The sequence below is a fragment of the Protopterus annectens genome, chromosome 16.part0, assembly GCF_019279795.1.
Source record: "Protopterus annectens isolate FY-2018-M chromosome 16.part0, PAN1.0, whole genome shotgun sequence".
In the NCBI taxonomy this organism is placed as follows: domain Eukaryota; kingdom Metazoa; phylum Chordata; order Ceratodontiformes; family Protopteridae; genus Protopterus; species Protopterus annectens.
Genome location: NC_056750.1, coordinates 339255275 through 339273503, shown reverse-complemented (window position 1 = coordinate 339273503; position 18229 = coordinate 339255275). Strand labels below are relative to the sequence as shown.

The 18229-nt window shown below is 39.4% G+C and overlaps 1 protein-coding gene across 1 annotated transcript in view; it reads left to right on the top strand.

The window, feature by feature from the left end:
* Window positions 1-18229, top strand: part of NUP188 (nucleoporin 188) — a 3305077-nt gene that overhangs the window by 1887380 nt on the left and 1399468 nt on the right. The window contains exons 28-29 of the mRNA XM_044058121.1: window positions 5823-6029; window positions 17410-17577. Coding sequence (XP_043914056.1) covers window positions 5823-6029; window positions 17410-17577 — 375 coding nt within the window. The remainder of the gene's footprint in view (window positions 1-5822; window positions 6030-17409; window positions 17578-18229) is intronic.

Genomic DNA, 18229 nt, shown 5'->3' with positions numbered 1-18229 from the left:
TGCTTTATTTCTTAAGTTGGTAGTATATGCTGCTGTAGTTTCATCAGGCTTTTGATTCCTTGTGTAAAACATTTGCCTTTCCTTTGTAATATTTGTTTGAGGGTTGCACATCTCTCTAAATTTATGTTTTAAGCACTCTGGGGCTTCCCGTTCTTCATCCTATATCACAATATGGCGGTTCACCCCCTCCCCTGCGTACATGGCAGGTGCATACACAAATGAATGTTCCCTCTTAATAGCTTCCGAGCCAACTAAATTAAGAAGTATGAATCCCTTTGTACGTGCATCTTTATCAGAAAATGCAGCCTTTATTAAAATATTGTATTCTTGCTCAAACACTCACCAGTTCTCAGCAGTATTATCAAACACCAGAGGTTCAGGTTTGCAAAATTCGCCTGCCATAACAAAATTTGTTTAAATATAAGCATAGACCAGGTGCTTGTAATTATGCTCAGCAGCATAACAGTCTCTCTGGAAAGGCTTTACTTTAACACTGCAAGCACTGCGAATACTCCAGACACTTCGGATACCTCAGAGTTTCATTTAATACGAAAAAGTAGTACTTTGGGGAAAAAATGTGGTCATTTACGCCTTTGTACATTTTAACACTTCAGAAATTATTTCGAACACTTGTATTTATTTTGAATACTTTTATCAGTATGTCACAATGTTGAACATTTTGTTTATTTCTGTAATTATTTCGAACATTTTGAATGCTTCACCACATGAGTGGCGAATGAAAAATAATTTAAACGAGTTTACCTCTGAATAACCGCTGACCTGTTTGTGAATTGACTCCTATGTATTCCTCCACTTTTAACCTCGTGCCTCATTGTTTTGAGTTGCTCCACTTCGAATCCCATTGTGACACCATTTTGCATGTCTCTTGTACTCAAATGAGATGCTGAGGCACTGTGATGGGTTCAAGTTTATTATACACAAACACATCAGAAGTGCAATGGAACATGTATTTAAGCTAACTGACTCATTACTTCAGACACACTGATGTGCATCTCCATTCATACCTGCATTCACTCTGACTATACAAAATGACATTGATCTTGTATGCACTCAGTAACTTATATATACACATGCTAAGTGGCTGACTAAGTCCAATACACACAATGATTCACAGGGCGTACTCCATTTCTACCCATTGATTGAGAACCTGTGTATGTCTTGGGCCTGGACTTCAGTATTGATGTCACTGTTTCACCCTTAGTTGGATATCTTAAAGAGATTTTAAGACTTGGGACCCTTTCCCAGGAGCTGTTTTGCAGAGAATAGTATTTGATTTTCCACAAGGGCATGGTTTACGTTGGGAGAGGCTGACATGTTTTGTAAGAAGCGATTTTGCAGTCGTTCATCCAGTCTTACCCATATCTTTGCTTTCTTTTTACTAGTAGAATCCGTGAAGGGAGAAGATCCTGCATATGCTTATCCATTGGCAGCTGAGATTTTATCTCAAGTGAGAACAGATTCTCAAGAAGCTGGTTAACTTGTGTGTTTTCTTTACTCAGGGTAAGAAGAGCATTGTAGTCCCCACATAACAGACCTTACAAATGGACTTCCAGCTGTATTGTGCTATTGCTGCTGTTATTGTTTGACTAATTAGGCATTGGCCATTGTTTTACAAATTTCCCAGCTGAGGAGTTTTTGTTTGTCTATTGTCAGTGCATGTAGCTGCAAAACTGTTTGGATGTATACTCCAGCATTTAAACTTTCTTTTGTGTCTCTTCTGAAATGTCCTCCTATGCTGCCCTATCCATAACATGGGGAGGCTGCCTCTGGTTGACCTGCATGTCCGGCCATTTTACAAACTTTAGCTGTTATTGCAAAGGTACATGCGATGACCTGCATCACTCAGAGTACGTCGGCTGTAAATGGACGGGTGTAAAGCTGACGTCAGCATGCACCTACCTCAGAACTATTCTACTGCCTGTGTGACTGCCAACTCCGGTCGTTGCTCTCTTGGAGAAGTGACTTTGTGGTTGTCCATGTTCAGATAAGTACCCCATAGGGTTTTTTGTTATTTTTTCGCAACTGTGTTGTGGGTTAATGTCCGGTAGAAAGGGCAAGTCTCAGTGTGGAAGGCAAATTCCACATAGACTCTCACACGCTCTGCCTATTCTTTCTAGGCAAAGACTATAACCACACCTCTTGTGAAATCTGTCAGTCTTTTGTTCCCAAAACTCTTAGGAGCCTTCTTACCACATTAAAATTGTATCTAGAGAACCAGCGCTTGAAACTCTTAGCCAAAGACATGAACCCAACGTCGGGAACCTTGGAAGAGCTGCCTGCGAAAAAGGCCAAGAAATTTCGGCCAGATCCTACTGCCGTGCTCTGTATTCTGACTGTACCTTTCGGGGCCAGTAAGGGCCTAGAGTCCCAGTTGGAATCCATGGACCTTCCTCTGATGGGTACCTGGGAGGAAACCATCAAAGGAGTCGCTAGCATGTACCAGAGGGAGTCACAGGCGTCCAGCTTGGGTACCGGAGGGAGCCAAGGCTTATTTCCGAAGTTTCCCAAATCGTCATCCACTAAGACATTATCTTTGATGTTGTGAAGTGCCACCTGGCGTCTGGCCCTCCTTTCCTGCATTGCATAACAGACACGTCTGTCAGATGCTCCCAAAAAGAAGCAAAAATCAAAACATATTGCTGCTTCTCAACCATCCATACCATCTGACCAGACACCTGATTGGCAGGCCTTTACTCAGGGCCTACTTAATGCTTTTCTTGCATTACGCCAGGCCTCTGCCCCTGCCCCTGCCCAAGCTCCTTCAATCTCTACTCCTAAGGGCAAACTATTAGCTGGTATTTCCTCTGAAGAAGAGGATTCTTCAGGGGAGGAATCCCTCACTTACGCATTCCAAATTGCCTCCCCTCTGGGGTATGCTCCTCCAGAGGAGGAGTCAAATGGATCAGATTCCCAGAGGGAAGACATTACCTTTGGGGAAACAGTAGTGCAAGTGAAGGACATTAAGTGGAACTGCAGTCAGGTTAGTGAGACTCAGAGGTATTATGACCTCTTACAAATGGAGACCCCTAATCTGTCTACAGTTCCCCCTGTGCATCCTGTCTTTTTGGATGCCTTCCTGGCTGCATCTAAAGCTCCAGATTCACAACTCCGTGCACCAAAGTCCCCAGACAGATTTTATAAAGTCCCTGAAGATGCAAAATTCCTTGCTAAGGCCCCTTCTGCAGACCCATCCACAATTTCTGTGGCTGCAGACAAAACTTCCAAATGTCTTCCCTCCACTTCCCTCCTTCCCTCGGGTAAGGAAAACTGAATAATGGAAAGATTGGGCTTTGATACTGTGAGAGCCATAAACTACCAAACTCGTATGGCTAAATATTCCTTGGCCCTTCTTACTGATGCTGTTAAACAATTGGGTAACCCTCCTGATTTCCCTCATTAATGCTAAGGTCTGTAATCTGTTAAACTCCTGCAGTCAAGTAACTAGACACTTCATAAAGTGTAGTTATGATGCAGTGGAGGCTTCATCAAGGGCTGTGGCCTCAGGTTCTGTCATCAGGAGATATTCCTGGTTTAGGCTACAGCCTCTGCCTGATGACATTGTCAGAACTCATGGATGGTCCCTTGAATAATGAGGCTTTGTTTGGTTCACCGACTGTTGAACACTTTAAGACCTTAAGGCGAAGGGCAAAGAGCTCCAGGACCCCGGGCACATATTTGTCGCCCCGGTTTCCCACTTCCAGAGGAACTATCCAGTTAAAACTACCTTTGTGAGAAGGCCTTCCAGAAACATGCCACCCAAAGGTAAAAAGATTCTAGGAGGCAGACCCCCTCCAGGTCCTCTCCTTCTACTCCAGTTCAAAAACTGCCTTTTCAGGCCAAGCCTGGTAGTCTGTGACTACCAGACCTTAAGCCCAGACACCCCCCTCTCCATGCGTCTCTTCCTGTCCTTCCCTGCTTAGAAACAGGTTACCTAGAACTTTTGGATCCTATCCATAATAAAACTAGGTTATTTCATAGTGTGAGAAAACAGACCTACCATCAGAGACATTCCTCAACCCCCTTGAGACGAAATTGCTTTTTCCCCAGTTCTGCAGGCCCTCCTCTAACAAGGCACAATTCAAGAGGTACTCCCACAATCAAGAGTGAAAGGATTCTAATCCAGGATGTTCCTGGTCACCTGGTCCGCAGGAAAGATGGTCCTTGGAGTCCTATCCTGGATTTGTTTCATCTAAACACTTTTCTCAAGGTCCCCTCTTTTTGGATGCTAATCTTGCCTACTCTCCTTCCTCTGATCCTCCCTCAGGCCTTCATGGTGTCTTTAGATGTAAAGGATGCCTACCTGCATATTCCAATCCATTCTCTTTTCAGGAAATAACTTTGTTTCTCAGTGGGTTCTATGTATTTTCAATTCTGTGCTTTGCCATTTGTTCTCTTTATGGCCCCAAGAGTGTTCACAGTATTTAGCCCCAGGCATTGCCTTTGCCAGAATACAGGGGATTCAACTCTTTCCCTATCTGGATGATATCCTCATCCAGGCATCACCCCCCACAGTTGGTCCAACAACATCTAGACTTCACCATCTCCCTCTTGAGGTGCCTGGGGTTCACCATAAACCTTCACAAATCCTCCCTGACACCCTGTCAGGATCATGTGTTTTTAGGATGCAGGATTTTAACAGGACAAATGATGGCCTGTCTCCCTCCAGACAAGATTCTGTCCCTCACCTACTATTTCCAGGAAATTCTTCCTCTCCGAGCCCTGTTGGCCAAGGAGTTTCTGAGGCTCCTGGGATTCATGGCCTCCACCATTCCCATGGTACCCTTAGCAAGGAAGTTCCAATGGTACTTACGGACAATCTGGAAACAACGCCTGCACCCTCTGGAGTTTATGGTACCCCTGCTTCCCTGCCTTTCCAGAGAACTAAATTGGTGGATTATCTAGATCTCTGCCAGTCCAGGTCTACCCCTGCAACCCTTTCCCCCCAACCAGGATCTGTACACAGATGCTTCAAACTCTAGTTGGAGTGCAACCTTAAGAGAATGGAGAGTGAGAGACACCTGGACCCTGAGCCAACAGAAGGAACACCTCTCTCCAACTCTTCAAGGCTCAGATTCTACCAGGTATGCTGAGATGGTACACAGACAATACCACTGTTCTGTGATATATCAAAAAATGGGGGGGATAAAGTCCTACTTCCTATGCAGATTGGCTCTACAGATGTGGGAAATTACCCAGCAGAGTCAAGTAAACTCCTAGCCGTCTACATACCTTCTGCAGAAAATGTGATGACAAATGCTCTAAGCAGGACCTTGACTCAATCCCACAAATGGATGCTAAACAGGGATGTGTTCCTGGACCTAGTCCATTGATGCAGTATACCTTAAGTATACCTTTTTGCCTCCCCATGAACAGACAACTCCCAACTTCTCCACCAGGATACCCTCTCCTGGGGCATGGAGAGTCGATGCTCTTTCCTTCTCATGGAAAGGGATGTGAAGAATTTGGAATGTGGGACTGAGTATTCCCTGCTTTTCATTGTAGGGGCATAAGCTGGTGAGAGGTAGACAGGCCCTTCCCCCGGAGTTTGAAGATCATAAGAACTGCTGTCAGAGCATGTCTCTGATAGGATGACTTTGCTGTTATCCACTCTAGAGGCCGATTTCTAAGGTCAGCTTACATCATGAACTCTCACCTATCTTTCATATTATTTGTTACTGCATACATGTTTAATTATTTGAATTGTCACATAAATCCTTAAATAGGTTTGTCACTTTTTTGTACATTATTTTCATGTGAATCTGAGGTACTGTGTACAGTAGCTGCCATATTATTTATTTTAGGTTGCTCCAATGTCTGTGTATGCTTGCCTCGGCAGTGATGCTGTGGCAATTCGTGATGCATTCCTCAGACGACTGCGGAGTAAGATTGAAGACATGAAAATCAAAGTTATGATTCTGGAGTTTCTGACTGTGGCCGTTGAAACACAACCTGGTCTTATAGAGTTGTTCCTCAACCTCGAAGTGAAAGAAGAAAGTGAAGGATCAAAGGTAAGAGGAAAGTTGTGATTTAGTTTGTTTTCCCTTCATTTAGTCCATAAAATGAATTTGGTTAATATTTCAGTTTAGTTTATTGAAGATGGTGACCTTTTCAGTTGCTAATCTATGTATGCCATTGTTCTACTTAACATTTCTTTTTTTTTTTTTTTTTGGTGTGTGTAAAGGGCTCAGTCTGCAAAATGTTATGAAAAATGTGAAGTTTTATGAAGTTGTTCTGAATGACTTAACTCTAAAATGTCCTTCAGTTATATTTATGACTTCAGAGGGTTTCACTTCATAATCTCGAAATGCTGAAATCTCGAATTTCAGCTTTTCAATACTATGAAGTCGAACCATTGACAATACCGAAATCCACAATCACGAACATCTGTACACCACATAACACACACACACACACACCATTTCACCCACAGCCCACAAACTACACAACCCTACACTACATATAAGCAGGGGGTCAAGCCCCCCTGCACGCCCCCCCACACTTATATATACCAACTCCAAGATTGTACATAAACAAAAAAACCCTCACACCACGGCATTCTCCACTCGCTCGCACACAAATACACATCACACATACGCCAACAAATCCAACACTCACACACATACTTATTCCTCCCTACCCTTACCCACACATACAACGTTAAAAACACACACACAAACACTCACTCACCTGCAATTCCAGACACCATACCAGCCAAACACTTCATGCAACGTACTGGAAATGCATATTTGCGGATTTGAGATATTCAGATTCGCTCTTGTGCACTTTCGGCATTCTGACTTTTCAGCTTCATGGTCTCGGAATGCTGAAATTCGAGATTTCAGCATTTCGAGATTATGAAGTGAAACCCTTCATAGACACAACAGCTGCAGCTTAAATTTTAAAAATTATTTAGGTCTGATGCCTTAAGAGCACCTAAAATATGATTCTCTTATTTAACTGAGGCCCATCTTAGGTGTATTTGACATAAATAGGATGGCAGTATAAATATAGAACAGCCACATGGCTATTTAGGCCTGCTGTTCATGTCTATCAATATAGGGTATCTCTGAAAAGGTTTAACGTTTACTAAAATACACAGGAAAATGTCTTGGGTGTCAGCTACAGATTGTACTTGATTGATGAGTCGTAAGGGGTGTACATAATACTTTATCTTGGGGCAGTGTGTCATTTCATATGAATGTATATTGGGGGAGCTAGCATAGTTCCAGTGGCAAAAATTGTCATTTTTATGGAGAAGTACATGCGTTTCTGTATGCTATGCCTGCTAACCATCGAGCCTTTCCCATATGTCTTTTAGTGTGTGTTTTTTAATATTTTATTAAGTTATCACATTTTAATATACCAGATAGGTTTATCTGCATTAACAGAAAACAGACCAAAAAACAATATCCATAGGTTCATAGGTGCGTACTAGGGTAATGGCCCTGGAGCCTTTATAATCCTAGCCCCAAAGAAATTGCCCAGACACCATGCCACCTGATGTTAGTTCACAGTGCCCCTATCCAGTAGGGCAACTGGAATGATTCCTGGAGTGAACTTTGTTACCCATCCACTCGTCAAGATTTCTCCTGAAGTGGGGCCAGCGAGGTGCTCTGCTTGTTGTTGTGCAGTGTGTTTTCTTAACAATTTTATTTCACTCTCAAAGTTACATAAATCACTCATTTTGTGCCTTCCCTTAAATTTTGCTCCTCCTCTTGAGCATTATTCTGCATGTGGTGTTCCCAGAAATTTTATTTATTCCTTTGAAATGCTCTTAACGATTTTCTAAAGATCCCATCTCCAGTTTTTATCTCCATTGCAACATCAGAAATGTCTTATGGTTTGTATAGATTTTGAGTTACATTTCTGACAGCAATTAGCATTGAATTTAGTAATGCCATACTACATCTATTCAGTTCATATCTTATCCTAGGTCAAAAGAGTCATTTGCTAAATTACTCTCATTTGTTCCCCCAGCATTGCTGTCTGAGTTCTCTGTAGGGAATTTTTATAATCTGTCATTTTATTGCATTACCAGAAAATGCGTTTCCAGTTGCCTCTCTCTCTTTTTTTTTTTTTTTTATCATATCTCCAATGTTCGCTGTATAACCGAGGAAAAAAATGTTGTGAACTATACTGGAGGGGGGGGGGGGGTAAATACTTAAACAGACACTTCAGGCAAAAATCACAAGCATTCTGGGCTTTATTCCAAACTTGGGAGCCCTATGGATTTCTTCAAGTTATCCCTTTGTAAATTACCTTTCTGTTCTCTTTTCCTCAATCTTTTCTAATCTCTAAAGGATTTTTGTAGTTATAATGCAGTGTCTTATAATTATAACTTTTTAACATATTTTATTCTAGATTCAATTAAAAACTTGTCAAGCCATTCTTTCACTTATCACTCCGCTGTACATTTTCCTCTGCCTGTACACTCTCATCAATCCCTGGTAAGGAAGGCAGCCTATAACTTGCAGTTTAGGGATTAGCTTAGATTCATCCCAGTCAGTTAACTTTCCCTCCCAAGTTATATGCTCCCTAAAACGTTGTTCTTTTGTTAGTTTCCTCCAGTAAATCCCAGTCCTCTCTTGCATATTTTTCTATAGACGTACTTGCAGACACCCTGTTGGTAAAATCTCCTTTCTCCATTCTTGTGATGGCTTAGTTCTTTGAATGCCTTTTGATTCTTTATAAGTATAATAGAGTAGAGAGCTGATTATTTGAACTAATTGGGACCTAGGGTAGTTCAGATAATCAAACTGTTCGGATAATCAAACATATAATTGAACTGGATTAAAAAAAAAACTTCTGAAAATGTTTTTGATGAACATTAAACAAGAAAAGTAAAACATTCACTGTAAGTATGAAATGGTACAGTGTATTGCGCAACAAGCTCAATAAACACGTACAAGCGAACACGTATAATATTTACATATTCAGACTTTATGATTTTTCCTACCTGAAAACTTTGGAAGGCTGCTTTCGGATAATTGAAGTTTTGGATAATCTACGTTCGGATAATCGAGGCTCTACTGTATGTTGTATGGCTTTTACTTTTCACCTTAACAGCCTGAATTCAAAATCCAGTCCTCATATTTCTTATACTTCCCATTTCTGTATAATCATCATTTTCTAGTTGATTTATAGCCTTCTGTTTCAGTTATGAAGTCTTAGCTGTGTAGCTTTAAAGTTCCAGTTTAAATCAGGTAACACTAAACCACCTTATTCTTGCCTTCTTCCCCTCCCAAACAAATTCCTTCAACTCCTTGTCATCATCCACAACTTCTCTGGTTGATAACTGTATAAGCCTAAAGAGCTAAATAAAAATCACTGCTTGCATCTTACTACTCAGTCAAGAACTTCCACTTTCTTATAAAATATCTTCTGTTACTAATATTCATAATCAAGAACTTCCACTTTCTTATAAAATATTATCTTCTGTTCAGTCTCTTCCCACATATCCTTAGGTGATGTAAGAGAATCATTTTTAATCCATGCACTTAAAATACTTCTGATCATGTTCCCATAAGTGAGTATTGCTGAATCAATTCATGTATATCTGCATAGTTTACTGTGGTAATTTGTTTTTTTCTTCATTTATTTTGTCCCAAAAAGACAACACCGAAGTGTCCTTTTCTGGATTTGTTGACTACAAAGTAAAAACACAAGCAAATAAACTTTACCATTCTCTCCCCACCCAACTTCCAAATTTGCACAGGAAACTTCTGGAGACTTCCCTGTTGATTAATTGTACCTCACTTGTACATCATTTTTTCCTGTTGTGGCTACTAATTCTAGTTTCATTAATATTACAAAATATCTCAATTACCTCTGCAGGATCTGTAGCTTATTTTGCATCCAGAAACATCTTTGATCATCCGGAAAAACATTTGGTAAGATAACTGGATATAGTAACTTGAATCTTAACACCTGCCTCTCAAAATCTCCTTATTGCCAGGATAAACTTGTTTTCCTTCTGCTTGGTGTACAGCGTATAATCATTTTTTTGCAAACACTTGGGCGTTGTAGGTTTCTTTTTTGTATTGGCTTTCCTATTGTTAGAAAACTAAGATGCAGAGTGCTGTTAATTTATTTCCTCCTTTGCCTGTTCTGCATCCAGAAATATTTTTTTTCCTCTGGGCGTAATAAAACTGAAGACATTAATTAAAATTAATGCAGTGCATTCCTTCCAGATTCTGCTGTAGAGCAAAATAAATAAATAAATGACAGGTTTTCTCACTGTCTTCTCACTCTGTTTTTTAAATAGTTCTTGAAGTCTCATGTTCACCCAAGCTTTCCTTTGTTTCATTCTCTGATTACTGCAATTGTATAAGCTCACATAAATGGGTCATTAAAGCTTTTTATTTTTCCAGTTTTGTCATGTATTTTAATCAGTGAATGCATTTAATTTATTTTTTCCTCTAAATTGCTTGTGGACATTTCATATACTTAAACTGCAATTTGTACTGCTTATTTTTCTATACAGGTGTGAGGTTCTTTCCAACCAGAGTTTTTCTTCTTTTTTGTGTATTCTTGCTTACTTTTTTCTAAATCTCTTCTTTGCTGGCATCTAGGAAGTGTAGTTGCTGGCTAATGACCAAGTTTTGCCGGTGTTTATAAGTTTCTCAGTTTTCACACTGGAAGAGCTCTGATCAATAAGTTACACAGTCACATTGTTTATTGGATGTCTTATTCTACTGAATCTGTTTTGATATTCCTCTGTTTCACAGGAATTAAGCATTGAGAAAGGTTGTGCCGGATGAGTCAGCACTCTGTATTGCTTTAACAAGGATCATTTGGTGCAGCATTTATACTAATAAGGCTACTTCATGTTACTGTTAACTGATTCCAAAACGCAATGCACTGGTCAGATATGTTGGTGGTAGCCATGACTGCCCGTAGCTCTATGGTGCTGCACTGTGTTGGTGTTGTAGGAACACAGGTATGTGCCACGTAGTTATAATAATGACACTATGCAGCACTGAATTGCATGTCGCGTGATCTAAAATGTGTTTGTATGACAAAAGGGGCTATTTTTTTGCTCCTTATGCTTTACCCACACTCAATGACCATGGCTAGTTCAAGAACTATGGAATGCAGAGCACTTGGATGGTGTGCCAGGGAGACAAATATGTTCTTGTTCTTCCCTTGCAGGGACTTTGTGGGACACATGCTAGTGCAGTATGATGGTCTGTTGTGAAAGATACCTTCCATGACTTTGCCAGAATAGTGAGTGATGCCACTGGCATCACCCATTCTGTGAGCAGTGCTGTGATCATTACAATGAATAAAGGTGTTACCACTATGAACTACTTCAGAAGCGAAGTAGGAGAGTATAGGAAGGCAAAAACAAAGGTGTATTGGAAACTTATTTTTTTGTACTTAGTACTAGTTTATTGTTGTTACCCATTTATATGCTTAGTTAGGAGTACATTTTTTTGCAGTAGCAGAGGAGGACAGAAATTAAACATGGTTTGATGGCTAATTACAGCAGAGGAGATGTGCCATGTTTACCTGGTCTGCACCAGCTGAAGGTGTGTACTAGGTTGCCAGTGGCTGCTGATGTTGCCTCTTAGCAAAGGGTAGTGGTTCCCTTGGTGAAGGTGACATGGATGAATCACTGGTGCGTTCTGTAGCTACTTCTTGGGAGAGGGTGAAGGCTGTTCTTCTGAGAGTGGTCTGGAGGAGATGGAGGGCAAAAGCTCTTCTTCTGAGACTGGTCCAGTAGGGTCTGCCCTGCTCTTTTGGCATCAAGTGTAGAGGTTGGCGGTGGCTGAGGTGCCATGGCACCTAACTGTACCACTCAGCAACATGGAATGCCTTTGAGTGTCTGGTTGTAGACTCATATAAATGCTAGTCTACAAACAGTGGACTACTGAGAGAGTAACCAGTCCCTAATATTGAACCACCAAATACTCTGACAAAACCACAGAAAAAAAAAGCTTCAAGACAATGACTGAAATAATGTAATTTACTGGTTCTTCTGGTACCTCGGCCAAATTGCCTTCAAGGAGTAAATCAAACACCACTGTGCAAGCCTTTATATACAAATCTATTCACACGTCATAATTACTTAATTGAAAGTGCTCAAATCAATTCCCATGGGTCAGAATACACACCCTAAAACACTTGCCCCCATTCAAAAAAAAAAGAAACTAAATGCAAAAAGTGTTTTATATCCAAGCATCTTTTAAAAATTAAACTACAATGCAATGCAAAACGTAATTCACAAAAAAATATATATATTAAGATTCATCTCTAGATTCATGCCATTGTCCTAAAATGAATAATAAATCTGATTTCCACTTGTAGCAATTGATGTGCAAAATCACTTCCTAGGTAAATGTGAGATCTGGCTAAAATACTAAAGAAAAAAAAATACTGTCTGACTTGCATGCACTGAATAGAAATGCTGGGCCACAGGGCTATCCAAATTACAGTTTCTAACATCCCTCAAATGCTCCAGTATTAATTTTTTAACCATTCTTTTGGTTTGCCTTATATACCACCATGTGGGTGTGCATCCGCACCCTATGATATATACCACTGCACAAGAATGACAATCAAAATGGTCAGTAGCTCTATAATTTCTCCCATTAATCTTACTGCCACTGAGATTTTTTCATTCTACCATGCTTTATATCTCCCACAGGGGAAGGAACCCAAGCATGTTCCTCTACCCTAAATTTCCTAAAATATTAAATTTGTTTTAAATTCAAAAGTCTTCCATATGAAAAAGTTACTCTTACAGGAAAAAAAGTACCCAGTGTCTCATCCTGACTAATAATGGTCCATAAGCTGCTGACCAAATTCTTCAATATACCTGAAAAGGGAGAAAACGTACTAACTAAATAAATTTTATTCTCATTTACTAAATACATTTTTTTCTCACCATCTTTCAACTCACCTCTCCCAACGTCCATATTTCCCCATCTTTCCTCCCTGCGGCCCCAAGCGACAGTCTTGTGCATGTCAACTGCTTCTCGATCCCCCTCACTTTCACTTCAGCTTTTCTTATAACATCCATAGAATATCCCCTAGTCAATAATTTATTCCTGACTTTACAAAACGCATTGTCTAACTGTGATTTTCTGACGTATTACTGAACATGTTTTAATTCTCCATAAGGTAATGAGTTTAGTAGACATGGGGGGATGCATGCTATTAGCATAATGGAAGTTATTCACATCCATATATTTAGTATATGATCTAAATTGTACCCGATTGTCTCTACCAACAAACAACTCAGTGTTAAGAAACCGCATCACCTCCCTGTGCACTCTATAATTCCAAGCCACAGGAATTCATGCCCAGCTCCTCCATGAATCCATCAGATTCCCTGATATCACCTTTACATACAAACATTAAATCATTTATATAATGCTTATAAATGATTACTTGTTGAGAAAAGAATTGAGGAGAATAAATGAATAAATTCTGAAAATGATCCATGAAAATAATGGCATATGAAGGAGCATAAGAATTCCTCCATTACAGTAGCCTCTTTTTGCAAAAAAAAATCTAGTCAAACATGAAGTTATTGTACGTGAGAGAAAACTTCAGAGGTTGGACCAAAAAAGCCATGCGGGGACCTTCCCCCAACATTTTTTCTACTGCTTCCAAGCCCCATTATTTATTGATGCTTCTATATAAGGCCTTAACATCAATAAAAATCCCCTTGCCTTTCCAAGCCCTCAACCATTCTAGAAAATTCATTTGTATGTTTAATATGAGAAGGAACCTTAGACAAAGATGTTTCAAGTGGGTGTCTAAAAGATACATGAAATTGACCTATCTGCAGGGTTCAGTAAATTTTTGTGGAGCTTGGGTATGGCACAAATCTAGCATACAGCTTCCTGACATCTGAGGATGAAAAAAATCCTAAATGGTCTCCCCGCTCTAACAGTTCCAGCAAAGCAGAATTGTATTCCAACAATGGATTACCAGACAGTCTGTGGTAATTATTACTATTCCATAATTCCCCCAACATTTTATTATAACCATCCTTGGTCATAATGACCCAGTTACTACCCTTATCAGCTTGGGTGAATATGTAATTCTTGTTGACTCCACGAAGTTCGTTCCAGGTTAACTATTCATTTCTGCTTAAATTTTACTGTTTACTCTGCTTAATGAACTTCAGATGCTCTAATTCAAATTGCTTACACAATATTCTTTCAAAACTATTTACCACCGTAGAGGTCCTTGGGGGGGGGTGCGTGGAAGTACTAACATTTGGAATATGTGGTACAAACAATTTTCCATAACCTATAACAAAACATTCTTGGGAGGCATTGAAATCTTCCTGAATACTATCCTATAAATAAATGTCACACAAGTCATTCTCATGCACAGATAAATCCATAAGTGAATCATTAATTACCAAAGTCTCTACAGAATTACTTATTTTCTTGTTGTGGAAAAAAAAAAACGCTTTTAAATGCTGTTTCTTATAAAAATGCTTCACCTCCAAAAGGTCTGCTAAAGTAGGAATGTGTGGGGACAAATTTTATCCCCTTGAGCAACAACCTTCTAGAATCATCACTAATAACCACGTTAGACAAACTGACAATACTCAAACTGATTTCACAATCTGTCATTACATCCTATGGTGTTTTTGACACATACAAAGTCCAGAATGTCCAACACTGTCCATGTACCATCTTTGAAGCTTAATTCTTCCCCTTGCCTTGATTTGTCTGCTGTCGTCCTTTGGTGTAATGCAGACTCGATTTTCTGCTGTCGTCCTTTGGTGTAATGCAGACTCGAATGCTGTTCCACTGGTACGTACATACTCCACTTGCTGAATAAGACATGCATTCATATTCTCAACTGAAACACTTTTCTTGCTGCTGGAAACAGTCTCTGTAGACGAAACTGAGGAATTTCATGACACTCGTGATTTTTCTTCAGCTGGACCCGTATTGGATCTTCCCTTCCTCAGTTTAAGTTGCCAAGAGAATATAAGGTCACACTTATAATCATTAATATCCCAAGCAAACTTTTTCCTTTTTCTTTCTACAGTCTCAATGTTCACGTTGCTCACTCCTGCTTTTATGTCTCATTTTGTTTAAAAAAAAAAAAAAAAACATGGTCTCAGATGTCTCTCTGAGAGACTCCTGTAACTGTATTATATTCTGCACTTTGCCGTGCGACTTCAAATTTCTCTTGATGAGCACCTTAAGCCTCTCCAACGTACACTGCAGGGACACACTGTTCCATTTATTGAATACATCAAGCTTGTCCTCCAAAAACTCAAATGCAGGTAACCAGTTACCTTTCAAACCTTTGGGAGTAGCATTCAGACTGACATATTTTTCTAACAGTCTATCATAAAAAAGTTCAATAACTTTGACCAGCAAATGCTTTTAACTGTTCATACCTAGCTGAATAAGCATTCTCATTACCCAAAGACCAGGGATCATACAAGACAAGCTTTTCATCTCTATTTCCATAAATCCACAAACGTGAATCCTGTCCTGGTCAGGTTGTGTACATAACACAACTGGAACTGCAGAGGCTTCTTCCAAAGGCATTGAACCACCAAGTACTCTAACAAAACCACAGGGAAAAAAAGGCAAGGCAGCAATGACTGCAATAGTGTAAACTTTACTGTTGCTTCTGGTATCTCAGCCAAATTGTCTAAAAGGAATAAATCAAACACCACAATGCAGTCCTTTATATACAAATCTATTCACATATCACAATTACTTAATTGAAAGTGCTCAAATCAGTTCCCATGCATTAGAATACACACATTAAAACACTTTCCCCCATCCAAAAATATTGGATCCCTTTTGGCCTCCAAGATATGTGACACCTGATTTTGTTAACCATGCCAGAATCCTGTCCTTTTACCATACCATTGTGATCCTTCCCATGTATGTCAATCCCCATTCTTTATTCATTGTCAAACGCTCATCACCACTTGTCCACCCTTTGTATGTCTGCGTCCATCCACTGTTTCTGCCCTTCATTTGTATGTCTGTTGCCTGTCTGAGCCTGTGTATTATGTTTGCATGTCTGCCCCTGCTACCTTTTCATTTTGTCTTTTCCACAACCTTCCCCACCTACCCTTCTTTTCTAGATATAAGAGAACTTTTTTTCCAACAAAAAAGTTGCCCCCACCCATTTTTCGTTACTTATGGTTACCCTCTTGTCTGTCTCCTTGCATTCTCTTGTATGTACACTACATTATGAGTAGGGCTGGAACATTGGCGTACAACCCACTGCGGTATATTTCATGGCCACTGTGTTGCCCTTGCACTGGCTAAGCACAAGATTAGAGAATTATGTTGGCAGATTAGACCTAATGCCACTGAGGCACCAGGTCTAAATGATGTATTGTCTATCGGTAGCATGTTGAAATGCAGGGCAGCTTGTTAATATTATAAATATTAACATGGTACTTGTTTTTATTCATGGTCAATTGAAGTTAATGTATATTAGCTTTGTTATGTATAAGTTTTATTTTTTAATTTATCCACAACGTTTGTAATTCATGCATGATGTTTTTCAATTTTTATGTCTTCTAAAACATGAATTTCTGTTGGTTGTGGGAATGTTTGTAAGGAAATTACATATATGTTGATTTTATACTCTGAAGCCTAGATTTATGAATAAAGACGTATGCGCTCAGTATGCGTTTTACATCTGGTTGTGGTCCTGATTGGTTCAGGTTTGTTTTGTTTTATTTATTGGTAGTCTCTTGTTTTTTGTTTTGGTTACTGAACACAAGATGCAGCTTTGTGGTGCTGCATTGCATGTGAGTGCGCACTAATTTGGCATTGTGAGCCATTGTTCATTTTGTAGTCACACACCTATTTGTATCACTTCTCCAACCTTGCAACAGCCTGATGTGGCTCATCCTGTTAACAGTTCACTTCTATTTGTACAGCCCTTTGCTTCATCCGCTGGTACTGTTTAGTGCTTAATACATGTGTGATTAGCTGCGGAGCTTATTTTGTTAAAACAGAAACACTAATGTGTTTTTAATGAGTAGAATATATATTTGCTTAACTGCTGCTTTAAGCTCATAATGTTTTGCATCAGTAGCATACATAATAAAGGAGAAATAGTGTACACTTGTCAGAGTAGGTGAGGCAAGGAGTGGGACAAAGAGCTGTTGCCTTTCATCTGTGCTTTTACTTGTTCCAAGAGTGATTGTGGTTATATTTATGATAGCTGTTTAATTCTACTTTTCGTTTTTTTCTGGTTATGTCTTTGCTTGATTAGTCTAAAGTAATTTATTTAATGAAGATATAATGACATGAAACCTGGGCCTATTGAGTAAATATTGATTAAAATATTAGTAAGATGAATTTGTTCCAGCCTTGTGGGGGGACTGCATGTAATAAAACTTTATTGCATATTGTTTTTACTTTGTTGTAGGAGTTCATTTTAGGAGAGTGGAGCTGCTTGCAGGTTGTGTTACAACTGATTGACTCTCAACAGCAAAGAAGGTACTGGTGCCCACCTCTTTTGCATAGGGCCGCCATTGCTTTCCTTCATGCACTTTGGCAGGATCGACGTGATAGTGCTTTAACTGTCCTGAGGACCGTGAGTTATCTTTATATAAACCAGATGTTTTCTGACTTTTTTAAGCATTTCTGTCTCATTCTTTGTTTAATTGCAAACTGAACCTAAAGGGATGTCTTATCCATGTTTCAGTATACCTGTGGGTTTCTTCCTCATATTAGGCTTTTGAACATGTCATATTTAATATTCTCCCTATAAAAAGGGCAGTTCAGTGATGAGACCAGCAATGTTTGACACTGTAGAAAGCTCATTTTTACATTGTATTATGATGACATCCCATTGTCAGTAACCATGTTGTGCACTTATGAGTTAGTGTTAGTGACCCTTTAATTTTATTTCTAATTGTATTCATTTTAACTGTATAATTTGTGGGTCTGCTATCATGATGTAACAGATTCATATCTTAATAATCTACATCAACTCTTTTTTTTTTTTTTTTTTTTTTTTTTTTCCTATTTTGGATTTGGAGTCGGGGTGAAACATCAACAGTGACCCATCAAGTGCAGCCAATGTTAACATCGCACAGTGGCTACCTCTGCCGCAGAGCTTGTTAACTGCAGTAGAGGACAGATCCAACTGGAAGTTTCAAGATCATTCTGGGGATTATAAACCTAGATCAAAAAAAAGGGAAACAGCATTAAACTAAGCAACAGCAACAAAAGCCATGCAAAAA